General features: G+C 39.7%; 1 protein-coding gene across 5 annotated transcripts in view; it reads left to right on the top strand.

The window, feature by feature from the left end:
* Positions 1-16,764, top strand: part of LOC121960036 (plasma membrane calcium-transporting ATPase 1-like) — a 131,125-nt gene that overhangs the window by 44,060 nt on the left and 70,301 nt on the right. For all 5 annotated transcript variants that reach the window (XR_006106946.1, XM_042509646.1, XM_042509631.1 and 2 more), the window contains one exon: positions 9,221-9,668. Coding sequence is in view for 4 of the 5 variants with exons in the window: in XM_042509646.1 (XP_042365580.1) it covers positions 9,473-9,668 (196 nt within the window). In the remaining variant the exon portion in view is untranslated. The remainder of the gene's footprint in view (positions 1-9,220; positions 9,669-16,764) is intronic.

Here is a 16,764-nt window from a genome sequence, read left to right as displayed (position 1 = left end):
TTCCATTAACCCCCAAACTGCACAGACTGAAATTCCAAATATAAAATACGCCTATAGGAAACAAGCTCACATGAGCAATTCGAAAGAGCCATATTTCGCAAAACTGCCATTTTTTGCAAAACTGCAAGGTCACATGATTTACAAAAAAGAGCGTTGGTAGGAACTGGTTCCCTCATGATGCAGCAGGCACTACAAGAGATGTCATCGCATCGCATATTTCTTCAAAATTTGAGCGGATCAGCCAGAATTTCTGAATCCACAATTACTCTGTGAAGTCAGGGACTATCACCTCCCAGAAATCCCTCAAACGTGGCCGCTCCCACGTATAAGGGGCTTAACTTTCCATTATCGCTCCCATAAACTGCCTATGTTGTCTTGAATTGGAAATAATGACAGTTAGTGTGTTGGCTGCAATAGAAATAAACCTGCTAATGTTTTGAACATCCATTGCCGTGCATCTTGGAATATTATTTCAAGAGGAGAACATCACTCAGTGGAAACAGTTATCTCACAATCGTGTTTTATTGTGTTTTTTTTTTTTAAAAAAAAAAAAACACCTACTGGCTCCAGATTACATCACCAGTACAAGTCAGCAGCAGCAGTATTAGGGATATTTTGGCTTAATTTTAGTATAGTGGGAGTGAGTGGAGTTGCGTTGTCCATCTTTACATACAGTCGGTGGACTGGACCCAATCAAGCTTTATTCTTATAGCTTTATATTCAGACTCTTGAATAGTATACTGTACATGATGAAATATACAACAAAATGTAGTTTAGCATGCAGGGAGGTTTCCCAACACACCTACCACATGTAACTGCAATTACACAATCAGCACTCAGCTAGTCATATGAATGCTGATCATGGTTTCAATTCTTACTTTGCCTTTATGTAAAAATAAGAGTGCACTGTAAATGTAGATAACTTCATGCAGGATTAATTAAGCAATCCTTAAACTGCTTTTAAAGAAATAAATGAGCTGGATGAGAACGAACAGAACTGTTGTAGCCTGACAGCAGCATGTTCTCATGCCTCATATGATAAACAGAGCCCTTATCTGTGTGACTGTAACACAGATCGATAACATCACCATCAACTTTAGTGTTTACAGGATTAGAAACCCGGGTTGACTCTGACAGGAAGAGAGCTGCGGGATTGAAAATGAAAAACGATTAAAACAGGAAGTGTCTTCGGTATGAGATGAAGATCAGCTGTCTCTCTGTCCCTGTTGCCTTTACAAATAATTTCCCTTCTCTCCCTCTTGAGCACACATTATATCTCACATCTAATGGTACGTGTCAAGCGGCGTGCTCAGTAAGAGTGTGGCAAAGCTGGTGGAGCAAGTGTGTGTGTTATCAGTGTGTGTACGCATTAGTCTGCGTTAATCAAACACTTGCTCGTTAAAGCTTAACAGCCACTTACACACTTAAAGTCACATGACAAGAAAGAAAAGGTGAATGTGTGTATTATCTGTGTGTGTGTGTGTGTGTGTGTGTGTGTGTGTGAATCAGCAGCTGCGTCATTATGGTCTAAAGATAGGAATGCTCACCTTTGGTCTGAGGTGGGTGTGGTGCTATAGTCAACAAACTCTAAAGGTGTGTATGTGTGTATTATGTTGTGTAACTCCACCCAAAATCTGCTAATTGTGTGGTTCTCGCTTCCATAATTCTTCTTCCTTCTTCTCCCACAGCTCATGAAAGGGATCACATTCATGCTGTGATTATTGCGGTTCAAAATGCCACAGTAAATGGTGTTATTACAAAAATTAAATACTACTACTAATGTGAAAATATAGTGAGCTGCACAGTAAAGCTGTGTTTGACTCTTCAAATGAACCACCATCAAATAAACCGAAAATTAAAGGTCCCATGTGTAGTATTTAGGGGGATATATTGGCAGAGATGGAATGTAATATACTGTTTTCTTTAGGTTATGATCACCTGATAATAGGAATTGTTGTATTTTCATTACCTTAGAATGAGCCATTTCAGTGTTTACCACAGAATTAGAGTATACGTGTGATGGGTGTGTTGGTGTGTCCCCTTTTGTCATTCTGTGTCCCCTGTCTAAATTCAGATGTTATTGCAGGTCTGTGGACTCGGTGCAAGCAGAGCTCTCGCTGAGCTCTCGCTGAGTTCTTGTTTAATCAGCAGCAGTTTGTGCGTTGCAGGATGGATAATTGTACTGTTGATCCGTTAAGAGCTGATCAGATCGAGATGAGAGGAGGAGCTGTTTGTGAGTGAAAGCAAACTTTTAGGCCAGAAGAATGAATGGTCAGTTTTCACTTTTAACACGCCTGCGTTCTGCTGCTCTGTCTCTGGCCTTAGTCCGTGCTGTGCTCTGTCAGTTTGGTACCATAAATAACCTAACAGTAAATATATATTCCAATCGTGCTCCTAATCAATGGTCCAGCTCCAAAAGTAGAAAATCTATTTGTGTTGGCAGATGTTTAATTATGGTGGACTACCAAAAATAAATGAATGTGTGGGGAAACCCTGTGTTTATGTCTTTATAGTGAGCAAGTCTCCATCCATGTAGATCGCCATGCTCACTGCCATGTTTCTACAGTAGCCCATAAAGGACAAACCAAATACTGTTTCTAAATAGTCTGCCCAGCACATAAAGGTGGGCGTCTCAAACTGGTTTGCAAAAGACATCTGAAATAACCAGTTTACTTCACTGTTCAACTATTATTACAGAAATGTCTATCATTTTGATAGATAGAAAAAGGTAATGTTGAAAAAAGGCAAATTTATCCTTTAAGTTATCAGAGAAAAAGCATGTGCATGCATCAGAAAAACACAGATTTGTAATGTGAAACTGCTTTATTCCGTTTTTTTACTGGTTTAAATCGCCTGGTCCATTTGTTTTGGAGAAAAAAAATTCAGAAAATTTGGCTCCTGGTAAAAACATCCAGAATGATGAATGCTGAAGGACTTCCAGCCAGTTGCAATCTGCACTCCTCACTGCTAGATGCCAATAAATCCCCACCAATGTAACAATTTAACCCTTAAAGCAGGTTGGGTGTTTCAAGAATAATGTCTTTAAATGTACTTTAAAATCTGATTCTCTTAAATTATATGTGATTTTATCTGTTCTGATTTTATTTCGGTGTTAATTGTTGTTAAAGAACCAGAAAATCAGGCACACTTGACCTCACCTGATGAAGTTCATGAATTGGTTTTCAGCATGCAGTATTTATTGCTTCTGAGTTTACTATCTGAAACACTCGTCCATAAGACAATCTGTCTATAAGAACTTTGCATAAAGTGTTTCCTGCTGGGTATTAATAAGTTAAAAGGCCAACATTAAAACATAATAGCAATGCAGCCCAGTTACACTGAGCTCTTAAAAGCCACCAGCACCACTCACCCGTGTCCACAGCATCTCCGCATTACAACTAACAAGAACCACAGTCAGAGAATAATGCTGACCCGAGAGGAATGATGTCATGTCATGTCATTGTCAGTCATGTAAAAGGCATGTCCTCTCTCAATTAAATTTACACCTCAGCACCCATAAACTAGCCGCGCTTCAGTAGGTCGACTAGCTACTACTTCTGATTACTGCAGTACAACTGTACCCGAACTTTGGTCTGTTCTGTTTGAGTTTTATATGATTGTATATGTAAAAAGTCTCACTACTTTATTCTGGCTTAATTGACTTTATTGTGTTTTTTATTGTTCATGAATGTAATTCTAATGCTTCTCTTTAGCTTTGTAAAGCACTTTGAATTCCCATGGTGTCTGAAATGCTTTATATAATAAGCTACCTTGTTTAGTTTACGACTGCAAGTCATGGCTAAAGTAGCAAGAGCTCGAAAGACCAGAGGGCTGTACTACGAAGTAAGTTGGACAGAGTCAGGCTTTCTTTGCATCAGCTGGCTCAAAAAAATCCCCTAAATCCTCAGTCAGAGATGACAGGTACCATATTGTAGGTTATCAGCTTGCTTTGTTAACTCAGACTTTCTTTATTCGGCTCTGTGCTGTTCCCATAAAAGACGCCGTTAGGTGTGTTATTTGACTATATTACTGTACAAAATGGACTGATCTCGTGCCGCTACTTACTCAGAATATGAAAAAAATATTATAGCTGCAAATAAAAAAAGAGAGGAATACTGGTGGAAAATTGCTAATTATGTAAATTCATAACTTAATTTTATACATAATAGTATTACTAATCGATCATATTCATATACACCAATCAACTAATCAGTAGGACTTAGTGCTGCTGCTGTGTGTGTGTGTGTGTGTGTGTCTGTGTGTGTGTGCGTGACAGAGAGAGTGATAGAGAGGGGAATGAGAGGGTGGAAGGTGGAATATTGCAAGCAATGTTCCTGTAAGCAAAACGTTGCGAGAGCCGTTGGCAGCTACAGATTACTGTCCACAGTTGACCCATATAGCATCATAATGTACTTGAATTACCAAAAGTATTAGATATGTTTATTAACAACCCACCGGTGTCAATAAGTCAGTGTGTTTTTTATACAAGTACTTGAATGGTCACTTCTTTATGTGATCAACAGCTTTGTTTCTTGACATTTGCAATAATTTGTTTGTTTCAGTTTAAGTCTGTCTGTTTTTAAAAGTGAGAAAAAAGATAATGTAAAGGGTGAAAAGAGTTGTCATTTGAAAAAGGGAAAAACAAATCACATTTTAAAAGAAGCCAGAACTAGTATTTTTACCTAACGTGGCATGAGTTAAAAATTGCTGTCAAGCTTCATGTTTCATTATTATTATTTTTGCGCTACTATCATTATTTCCATCAACGATAACCTAAATAATTCTGCCGCTTTAACCAAAATCAGAGTCCTTCGTGTAGAATTATGTACCTATTTGGTCCATTTTAATGAAATACTTGTACACTCCCTCTTATTAGTGCCTGTATAATTAAGCAATCTCATTATCTATAATTAACACGTTCCATCACAATGACATCACCAGCTATTTCTGTAATAATGTACAACAAACATTAATGTGGTGAGGTTTGTGGGCTGCTTATTTCATTTTATTTCTCTGTTGTCTCATTGTAATAATGACTCGACTTCTGGTGGATGAACAGACGGATCATTAGTGAACACAGAGAGAGGGCACACACACACACACACACACACACACACACACACACACACACACACACACACACTCATAGAGCACTGTGTGATATGGAGAACATCAAAAAAGACAGTTTGAAATAGAAAATTATGAAGGAGGTTAGAGGTTAACATACTGAGAGACAAATTAGAAATTGGGCCCCTGATGTTGTTTTAATAACTCTGACAGGAAAAAACAATAAATAAAGAACAACGGGATAAATCTGTTGTTGTCTTCAGGTCTCTTAAGGCTGTCTCAATCATTTATTCGTCCTCTATTGGTTTAATTTACCTAATTTTCACTGGAAACACAAACATGAACGTGCTAAATGCAACGTTCAGCCCCTGCGTTTATGTCTTGTTTATTGCGTCTGTTTAATGAAGAGGTAATGAGGCCTGACTCCAGTTCCTGATTTAGTTCTGGGGTTTGGTTCCTGAGGGACCGACAGAGAACCCTCTCTCAGACGCCACAGAGGCTCGGAGGTTCAAACGGATGCGGTGGAACAAACCAACAGAACCCTGTGGTGTTCACAGTGACGGTCCCGGATGTTTTGTCGCCCTTGGCGAAGTCTCCGTCAGTGCCCCCGCTGAATAAATTAGGCTACTCAGAAATGCAGTAAATGTGCATTTACACATTCTTGGACAGATTTTAGAAACATAGTTTATTACAAATTAAAATAGTTTCAAGTTGTTTGCTCACAATATCTGTGTATAAATGGATCATGAATGACAGTGACAGGGAAATAAGAATCATGTTGATATGAAATATTGAGCTTTTGTTTTGTTGAAAAACTCAACAAATAATGTTTAAAAAAAAACGTTAATATTGGATTTTGCTACTCTAATATGTTATCCTTTCTCTAATTTCTATTTTGGAATATAATTCCTTGGGTTTTCAAACTTAACCCTCCCAGAAGCTTTAAGAGATACAAGGCGGAAGTATACATGGATGTATTTAAGTCCTGGGACTCTGTAGTGGGGGGATTGATTTCAGGCCAAAAGTAAAAGTACCATACATTTTCTCTGTAGACAACATTACAACAAATTATGGCCCTGACACACCAAACCGATGGGCAGCCGTCTGTCAGTGTTGGGCAGTCTGCCACACTAGTTTTTGGTGTGCATCCCGCACTGTTGGCAAGTCGGCCATCGAATTGTGTTGTGAATGCACTAAGTGGCTAACTGGCGTTTTGATTCTGTCCTGTTGGCCTTCCAGTTGACCTTTTTTTTAATGTCAAATACAGATTACATCTGCTTGTTGCTATGGAGACTTATTTCCTGTCATGCAGGCGCACATGAACGTACATGCAAGTTGGCTGTCAGTTGTCTTTGCTGTGTGCCCATATGCAACTTTTTGGCTGAAACACAGGCAACATGAGGTGACACAGCAACGCTATGCTAGTTTTGTGTGTGTTGTGGTACACACAGGGATGCAACTGGAGTGGTGAAATGTGATGATAAAATGGAGCTCAGACATTGATGGACATGAAACTCTTGTGGCTGAATATCGGCGAAAACCGAAACAGAGAAGTTAACTTCAACTCCCAAAGTGCATATTGGCTCATGGGTATCAGCATTTAAAGCTGTCTGAAAATAATCTCCAGAACCTGAACATTATGAGCCACATAGAGATTGGTAGTTAAAGCGGGGTTGGGGCCACTGAGTGCAAGTTTTAAAATCCATCATCAGACTTCATATCGTTGCACTTCATCTCAGTAATGTTGCTGTGACGATGCTCCATCTGTGAACCACCAGGTGACAAATATTACACAAACAGCTTTTGGATCTCTCCGGAGCTATTCTGTCATGTCCGCATAACAGAGATTCATTACTTTGGCTGCTTATAGAGAAACCAGCCATGTTACGCATTCAGCGTTTTCCGCTTTACGTGTCCTGGAAATGGCTTTGTGCCCCCTCCTCCCAGTTTGAGAACCACTGACCCACACCAGCACCACAAACCGCCACTCATGACAACCATGAGTCCAGCACCGTCTGCAGGCTGTGATGGTGTGTGTGTGTGTGTGTGTGTGTGTGTGTGTGTGTGTGTGTGTCCATGACTGAACACTAAAGAGTGAAAAATGGAGGACAGCCTTTGATGTGCACTTACATAATCTGTGGTGATGGGTTGGAATGCCACACTTTGGCCACACACACACACGCACACGCACACGTACACACACACACACACACACACACACACACACACACACGGTCACACACTGACCCAGTGGAATTCTCCCTTTCGTTGGTGTATCATCCTGCTCGATGCTGATTGGCTCACAGAGCTGCAGTGTGCTACTCATTTATTTTTTACAATACCTCTGCTCTTCATCATGGTTTCTTTTTGTCTTTTTCTGATTTCTCACCACTATAATTAACTTTGTTATCCTTTTTTTCACAATTGCTTGCAGTTTTGAAATGAAAGACCAAATCCTGTCTTCAACCTTTTTTTGAAGTATTTCACACATTGTACAGCAAAAAAAACCATAACGAATGGGTGGATGTTGTACAAGAGATGCTGAACTCTTTGATCTCTGAAATGGTCCTCCAGTGCCTGTGTTGGCACTTTTGCTTATTGCGATATCATGTCTTGAAGTATCTTTAAATGCTGAATCCATAAAATTTGTACAACCTAAGCTCAAAGGTTATGTCAGTCAATAAACCATGATATTTGATTAAAGTATTGAAATTGTGTCATAAAAAGAACACTACAAAAATCTGACGTTTTGTCATCAGATTTTACGAAATAAAAATATAAAAAAAACATATTGATCCAAAAGATTTTTAAATGTAGGAACATAAACAAAATATGACTTAAGACTCCATAAGTAATTTGAACTATGTACATTATTTAGATTTTGAGATTTGCTCATTTTCGTCAGCAGCAGAGTGAAAAAGCATTCATTGTTCCCGTGTGCCACGTGGCATGTAGTGAGAAACCTTGTGAATCACAGTTTTGCACCACATACTGTATAACACGGTGCAAACACATTGTTACAAACTTACAACATGAATGAATGCTCTAGCTATTGTAGTTTTTATTTTAGATATATTTAAACAGGATTATGCAAACGACATCTCAGTGCGGCCGTCACAGGGAAATACCGACATACGGGTGAAGTATGATTTTTGCACGGCACATAAGGCGAGGTTGTGACATGATGACGGGGCACAAATAAGCCTAAGCTTTCAGCTGCAAAAAAATCAATGTCCCAGCTATTGGGGACTATATTTTAGATTGATTCAACCCTTTGAAAACTAAGCAAATTGGCTTGATTTATTTCAATGACCCAAAAATTAGCAAGAAATGTGTTAAAGGCACAAGAAAATTACCAGAAAATGTGTTTAAAAAAAAAAAAGTTAATAAAAACAACAAGGAAATGACCTGTGAAAAAGTGCTTAAAATGATGATAATTTTGTAACATAATTTTAAATATGTAATTATGATCATTATAAATATAACATTTTTCTCCTAGCATTTGAAAATAACACAAATATAGATATTTCTGACAATTTGTGCATTATTTCTTATCAAGTTGCTCATTGCCTTTTTTTCCTCACGATTTGGAAAGAAATCGCACCAGTTTGCTCAGAGTTCAAAGGTTTAAATACTTGTAAAAGGCACCACAAGAAAAGTGATGATAATGATTAAACAGGATCATGCAAACAACGATCTCCTGCGACCGTCTGTGGGAAGTCCGTTCTTAAAAGGTCAGCTGTCTGGGAGGCCTGATTTTGGTGCACATGAGGTTGTACATATTTTAGAGTCAGTGATCTCCTGTTTTCATGTGACAATCAAAGAAATCCTCTCCACGTCAGAGTCATAACCTCGGAGCAGACGGTTCAGCGGGAGCAGATATTTACCAACCAATCATGCGTCTCAGAGGAGCAGCGCGAACCGATAATCAGTTTATATCTTAACGACCTCAGTGGTTCGGCGGAGTCCTTTAATAATCAGAGATGAGAAACTCTCGTCTAATTGGCCCAATTAGTCTCTGTGCTATTAATTAGTAAAAATCAAACAGAGTCTTGAACTGATCTGCCCGCTGATGACGGTGCTGCGCCGACTGTTTCCTGTGTGGATGCTGTTTATAAAATCCTGCCTTCCTGTCTCTGTTTTTATTCTGCAGCCACAAGAACATGTTTACCCCCCTGTTTCCATGGTAACCCGAGAGGAGCATGCACGTCGGGGTCAGGAGTTAACCTCAGCGCTCATCTCCGCCTCCCTCCAGTGAGAACTACACTACCCACGATTCTTGTGAACTGACGACCCCAGTGTGACGTGTAGATCAGTTTAAGAAAGACACTCAGAGGGTCAAAAACTAAAACAACACGACGACAAAAACAACAACAACAACAACACTGCTGTGAAGAAGACCAACATGGCCAACAACACGGCGGACCACCCTCCGGGGAACTCGGTTGCAGAGGGCAACCATGACGGGGACTTTGGGGTGACCGTGACGGATCTGAGGTCCCTGATGGAGCTGCGGAGCGCAGAGGCCGTCAACAAGATACAGGACACGTACGGAGACGTGCAGGGCATCTGCCGCCGTCTCAAAACATCGCCGATAGAAGGTGAGACGCGTCCAACACACTAAACCTGTCACAAACATCTTTATTTCCTGTTTTGAAAGAGTCAAAAGTGAGTTATCAGCAGGAAAGAACTGATTTTGGGCAACTTGACTCAGTTTTCCACCAAAAACACTGAAAAGTCCAGCGTTTGGAGATTAAAAGTAACAAATTAGCCCTTTTATCTAACGATCAAAGCTCCGTCAGGCTGTGAATACTTTCTATTGAATGGGTGATGACTGACTGATCATTTTGCCTGCTTTAGTTCAAGCTGTATGTTGTAAGTGTGTCTGGGAGCAGTGAGGAAAGGTGCAGAAAGAAAGTTTATTACCTTAAACTGGGCTTATCTCATCATACTGTTCTTCAGTCGGTAGTAAATGATCCGTGGCCTTGTGTGGGTCCACGCTCCAGAGTTTGGGAATCACTGTTTTATTTCATACTTCATTTAATCAAGACATGGATCAGTATTAAAGTCAATGGTTTGAGTCGTCATTCTGGGATCAGCAGACTTGAATCTCGTTCAGTTAAATCAGTGTTTGTCTGTCAAGGTAGATTTACCAGCCGGGTCCTGCTGGGACCCCAAAAGTTCTCTGTGTGTCAGTCGACTCATTAAATGTAAATTTGTTTGACAATTTGCACGTAACTTATCAACTGTGTTTCTGCACTGTTAGCTAAACTTGTGACTATGGATGTATGATAATATCGGCACGTCATATCAGCAGATACTGGCTTTAAATTGAAATATGGAAATCAGCCAACATGCTGTTTTCCGATGATATCACACACAGATATTTTATTTTATTGACAGTGAACATGTACAGAACTCAACACTATACCATAACTCATATGCTGATAATAGTTTTTATCTTAAATCTGGATCTGTGAAGTAAGTAGCAACACAAGTTATTAGATAGATGTAACAGAGTAAAAAGTACAATATTTCCCTCCAAAATGTAGTGGAGTATAAAATAAAGTATAAAATAGCAATGAATGGAAACACTCAAGTACTTCAATATTGTAATGAAGTGCAGTACTTAAGTAAATGTATTTCGTGACATTCCATCATTATCATCAATAATAATTCTGATTATTTAGGAAACACACACCCTTATATCAGGAGGTGACAGTGTGTGCGCCATTAAACACTGATAACAATACAAACACACGACATATGAACAGTCCTTGTTTCGCGCTGATAGATGACCAGTTTGGATTTTAGTCAGCGCTTCATGTGAGGCCAGAAAATGGCCGACATGCTGCTGTTTGTTATTTCGCTCCCCCACTCTCATCTTTTGATCCCTGTGTGTGTGTGTGTGTGTGTGTGTGTGTGTGTGTGTGTGTGTGTGTGTGTGTGTGTGTGTGTGTTTGCAGCCATCGGTCCATTCCAGGATTGAAATTAGTTCCAGCCCGTTCCCCTAATGGCTCCATAGATCATTGCTCTGTTCCATTTAGTAATCAGAGGACAGCTGTAGTCGCGTCCTCCACGCAAGAAATTACTCACTTTAATGAAGAAACTGTAATTATATTTTCACTGCAGAGGGGAGGGGGGAGGGGAAAACCAGGGGGACACCTAAATGTGAGGTTGGGGGCAAACACACACGATGATTGACTAGTGCAGTTAACTAGAGTGAACCCGGTCAAGTCGTTTATCACCATTATTTTCTGATCTTTTATTCAGAGATTCAGTACTTTGCTTTCATGAAGTTGTTGGAATGTGAGAGGCAGATAAAATCTCCAAACTACAGGAAACTACATTTCCCATAATGCAGCTGGACACTCATCACCGCCTGTTTGTAAGGCAGGCTTTCTGTTATAATTTTTTTTTTTTTAAAGATATTTTTAGGGCTTTTATTGCCTTTCTTTGAAAGGACAGGTATAGCGTGAATGGGGGAGAGAGGGGGAATGACATGCAGCAAAGAGCTGAGGCCGGACTCAAACCTGCAGCTGCTGCAGCAAGGACACAACCTCTGCTCTACCAACTAAGCCACCGAGCGCCTCCGCTGTGATGAATTCATAGTCTGGGGCTACCAGCAGCTCAGTTGGTAGAGTGGGCGCCCCATGTACAGACGCTACGTCCTCGCTGCAGCGCTCGCAGGTTCAATTCCAGCCCTGACATTTTGCTGCATGTCATAGCGTCTCTCTCCCCCTTTCACGTGCATGCTATACCATAGGCAAAAATAATAATAAAAATAATAATAATAATAATAAATTCATAGTCTCAAATCCGAGCTGAGTCCACCCTGATGACATCACTGTGACATCATCACAGTTGTTTTTTAGAGCCACAGATGACATCATTCGCCTGGCTGTTTTCACAGACGTGTAGAGCTAACCTGAGCTGACTTTGGCCTGTAAAATGTCAGTGGTGTGGCGCTTTAAATCTGTCTTTATGATTATGTGTCACGCTGTTCTGGAATTGATTGGTAATTTAATGTTGAATTTATGCTAACGATGTTAATAGCAGCGCTGCTACGCCGGCTGAACGAGTCGTAGATTATCACAGTGTGTCCACTTTAATGAAGAGCTCCAGAGTAACTGTTACACTGGAGCGTTGAGTGAAGTGGATTGTATCACTCACACTGTTTGTACATATGTATATTTATATTGCGATGTTGTGTATCACTGTATTACAGATGGATTGATACCAATATAATGAGGCAGTTTTAGCTTTTCACAGACAGTATCAGTGTTTTTGTCTTTGTTTTTTCACTGTTGAACTAGAACACCAGAAAAAAAAAACATAATTTTGATTGATAGAAACAGTTAATGTTGAAAAACAGCAAATTTATCCTTTAAGTTGGCGTGAGCGTGCCTCGCAAAAATGCTGATTTGTAACATGAAACTGCTTCATTCAGTTTTTTTTACTGGTTTTAATCACTTGTTTTGGAGATGAAGAGATCTCTACAGAAAATTTGGCTCCTGGTAAAAACCTCTAAATGATCAACGCTGTAGGACTTCTAGCCAGTAGCAATCTGCACTCCTCACCGCTAGATGCCAATAAATCCCTGCCAATATAACAATTTAACCCTTAAAGCAGGTTGGTTGTTTCAAGAATAATGTCTTTAAATGTAGTTTAAAATCTAACTATCTCAACAATCCACCTACTGTTTCACAGTGTCTTTATCAGTGGATGTTGTTGTCATAGAGATGGGTCTTAGAAGTCTCTTAAACAGTATCACACTGGAGGGATTGGGGTTGTACTGAAAATCAGCACAGCTGTGATCCAGTTGTACGCCAAGATAATGACGAAAACGTTTAATGTCGGTTCATTAATGGTTAAGGTGATTAATGCTACAAAATATGTTTTAAATGGAGTTACACAAGTCAAAAGTTGTAGTGCTGTTATACTTTATATCAGTACTCATTGAATGTCTCTTGTCCAATCAAATTGCTGGGTCAGAACTAACTGTTATATATGATTTAATACACAATTTGGACTTGAGTAAAAAATTACAGCTACTGAGCTCGCATGTCCATTCCCATGACGATTGATGAAGACTATGTGAATATATGCAACAGACGAAGAAGAACTGGTGCATCTGTTTACAGTGCAGCCAAACAAACTGTATGATGAGAGAATTTATAGCCTCATGTTGTTTTAATTTAAAAATAGGAAGTTAATAATCAGGCTTTAATTGGCCTGATTTCATGCTGTGCACAGCACGGTGAGAAGGGCTGTTTACCCTGTTGATGTGTTAGAGGTGTGCTGGCTCTTAAAAACCCGTCATCTGCAGCTCTTGATCAAACAGCTTACTTTCATCAGATCATTAAAAGGATCCACCAACATTAATTACAGGTAATGACTGTCGTAGAGGTTTGTAGATGTTTTTTTTGTTTTGGTCATCAGTGGCATTCAGCAGCAGCCTATGCGACAGATGCATTGCATTTCCTTTGGCTGCTTCACAATAAAAGTCAGCCATGAGTGTGCCAGTTCAACGATTTTAGTTAGCAGCAAAATCAGCAAGAAATGGTGTGTTTGCATTTGCAGCTCTATTTTTTGTAGAAAAAGTAGACTCCAAGGCAAAATAATAAAAATGTCTTTATTGTCATGGCATGGTCATGCAAGACCTAAAAAATGATATTTGATGCTTTTTGGTACTAAGCCATCGGGGAGTCAAACGAATTCAAAGAGCATCTCAAACAAACCTAATTTGTAAACCTAAAAGTTGAAAACAAAATTAAAAAAAAAACAAAACAGTTTTAGCCCTGAAAGTGTTCGTACTTTACATGTAAATGTAAATTGAACTTGGTGCGGCAGACGCAGACGCCGTCACTAACAAGGATAACTAGTATAACGTGAAATAATTACAAAATGTAAATACAAGGGCTGTCAGACGATGAATCACATTTTTTTAATCGCACGTTTCCAGTTCCATTATTTTGCATCACAATATGAAATCCATATTGACAAGATAAATTCTTACCGGAGACTCTTGATTAGTAATCAAAAATCAGCAAAAACTGCGCAGGACTAGAAAAAAGTGTGCTTGTTTTTAAAGGTGAGATTCATGGTAGCCACAGAACCAATTTTCATCCAGATATGTTGAGGTCAGAGGTCAAGGAACCCTGTGAAATGGTCATGCCATTTTTCTATTGCCAAAATTTATCACAGTCTTCCCTAGGTCAGCTTGTTGGATATGATACCAGTATCATCACTGTAGCTCTAAAACTCAGCCCGTTACGCCTCTTAAAGACAGGAATTTTGACTGGTGATAAACAAGATTTAAAAAATTTAATTATGGAGCTTAATCTCATTGAGATTAACGCTTTAACACTGACAGCCCTGTAAATACACATATACTGAATCACTATTGTTATTGACCAACGGAAATAATGAAAATCTTCAGGATTATAACTTAATGATCAGTGCACTGTAAAGAGCCAGGGTTTAGTCGTCACCGTGTCTGTGTGACAGAAGTGAAGCCTGCATGGATCCAAAGTTTCACACAGCGGTTATCAGTTTCTCACCCGATTCCTCACATTGATCTGCTTTCTCCCGGTCATCAAATCACAGTCGGTGTCCGTCCTGAACGGTCGCCGAGATGAATCATGTTTCTCACATCCTCAGATAACTTCGCCTGATAGCCGGTTGACTGTTAGCAAACGTGATTAGCTCAGTAACAGAAGCATTATGTTCGCTGTTAGCGACTTCACACAGTTATATTTAACTGTGTTTTCGTGTCGGATCACTGTTCTGGCTGTGATAATGAGAAGTTTTTTTTTCTTCAGCTGCTTTTACTTTCAGCCTGTAAAATCAGCTGCTGATTGGAAGCTGAGCTGATTTGCTGACTGTTATTGTTCGACTTGACACACACACACACACACACACACACACACACACACACACACACGTGCGCGCTGCGCACACACACACACACACACACACACACACGACACACACAACACACACACACACACACACACACACACACACACACACTGCGGCTGTGCATCCTGCTGGTTAATGTGTATTGATGAATCAGTCTGCTGCCTCTTTGGAGGTCATTGATCATCCTTCTCGTCATTTTACTAAATCTTTGTATTTCATGTTGAGAGGACATGCAGCCTCTAAGCAGGAGACACAAAGTCAGATGTAAACTTTATTTAAACAGGACCCGAGTTACACAGATCTTCACAAAGAGACACATACGAACCTAAAAATAAGAGACTATTTTGGGAAAATGCTAATGAGCAGCAGCGAGCTCTGTCACTGCTCAGGCGAGAAAAAGACGGCAGATGATTTCTTTTTGTCACTTTTATCACGTTTATTCCTTCATGTAAAGACGTTTGTGCCTTCATATCTGTGACTGAGGGCTGAAACTGGCAGATAAATGGATTTAAACGGTCGCTGACGTCAGCTGGTGATCGGATGTTCAGTTTTATACTGATTTAAGGATAAAACAGTGTGGACGTTGCAGAGATTTAGGGTGTTGCTCTCATGTGTAGATATTTTTCTCTTAGATTTGAACTACATGTGACCATATAAAACTGTTTGGACAAATACTGAAACGATTAATTAATTGATTAAAAGTTCAGTCCGTCGATCCTCAAACCAAAGGTTGTTTCGGGAGGTTCGTGTTCAGTCTCTAGGAGGCTCATGAAAAGGCTGTGGAGTTTTTCAGGCAATTTGAATTTGAAACAGAAAAATATATATGAAGATGTTTGTGTTTAGAGGTAATTTTACACAAATTGCATTAAATATTGATCTTTTGTACATTTATTGTAACCAACAGACCACCGGTCAGTCAGTCGTAGCGTGTGAACCCCACCTGCTGCAGTGTGTGAAAACTAGTATGCAGGAGACTAGAGACGTCAGACTAGAATCAAAAGTTATAAACACATAAATTCAAAATCCAAAATACATATTATCTGCTTTCTTTTTTTTTTAAGATATTTTTTGGGTGTTTTTGCCTTGCCTAATCGATAGGACAGCACAAGTCTGAAATGGGGAGCTAGAGAGGGAATGACGTGCAGCAAAGGGCCGAGGCCCGAATCAAACCCGGGGCCGCTGCGGCGAGGACACAGCCTCTACACACGGGGCGCCCGCTCTGTCCCCTGAGCCGCCAGGCCGAGGCCGTGTCTGGTTTTCTTATGTGACACTCCAAGACAAAAGATTACTTTACTGTTGAGTTTTTCAGATGTATTATTTTGGCGCTTTGAGCACCACAAGCCGAGTGACATCTAGTTCCATTACTTTAGTCTGACATCTCAACGATCAGTATCTCCAATACTCCGCACTCACACCAAAACAATCGAGACTGAGTAAAAGCACTACAGGTGAGAGGAAAAATATCTATTTTTTTTTTAAAATTTTGGTCTGAACTGTTTCTTAAAAAGTAATTTTTCTTTGAATATAAGCTACACAACATTGCTGCCATTGGGCAGATAATTATTTTTCAAAAGACAATTACATTTTAGAAAAATCATCTCAGCTTAAGGTGTGTTGGTTGGTTGTTACCGTGGCAGCTGCTGACTGACATTTGAGACTCAGTGTTTTTCTGTTGACTACGCCTGTCTTACAGACCGGAGAACATCACGCCGTATATCCTGCAGAGACTGATACATGACATTCAACACATCAACAGCCCCCACAGTGTGAGCA

This window comes from Plectropomus leopardus, chromosome 2 (genome assembly GCF_008729295.1).
Source record: "Plectropomus leopardus isolate mb chromosome 2, YSFRI_Pleo_2.0, whole genome shotgun sequence".
NCBI lineage: Eukaryota > Metazoa > Chordata > Actinopteri > Perciformes > Serranidae > Plectropomus > Plectropomus leopardus.
Note: the sequence above shows the minus strand (reverse complement) of the source record. Positions and strands in the feature narration are given on the sequence as shown.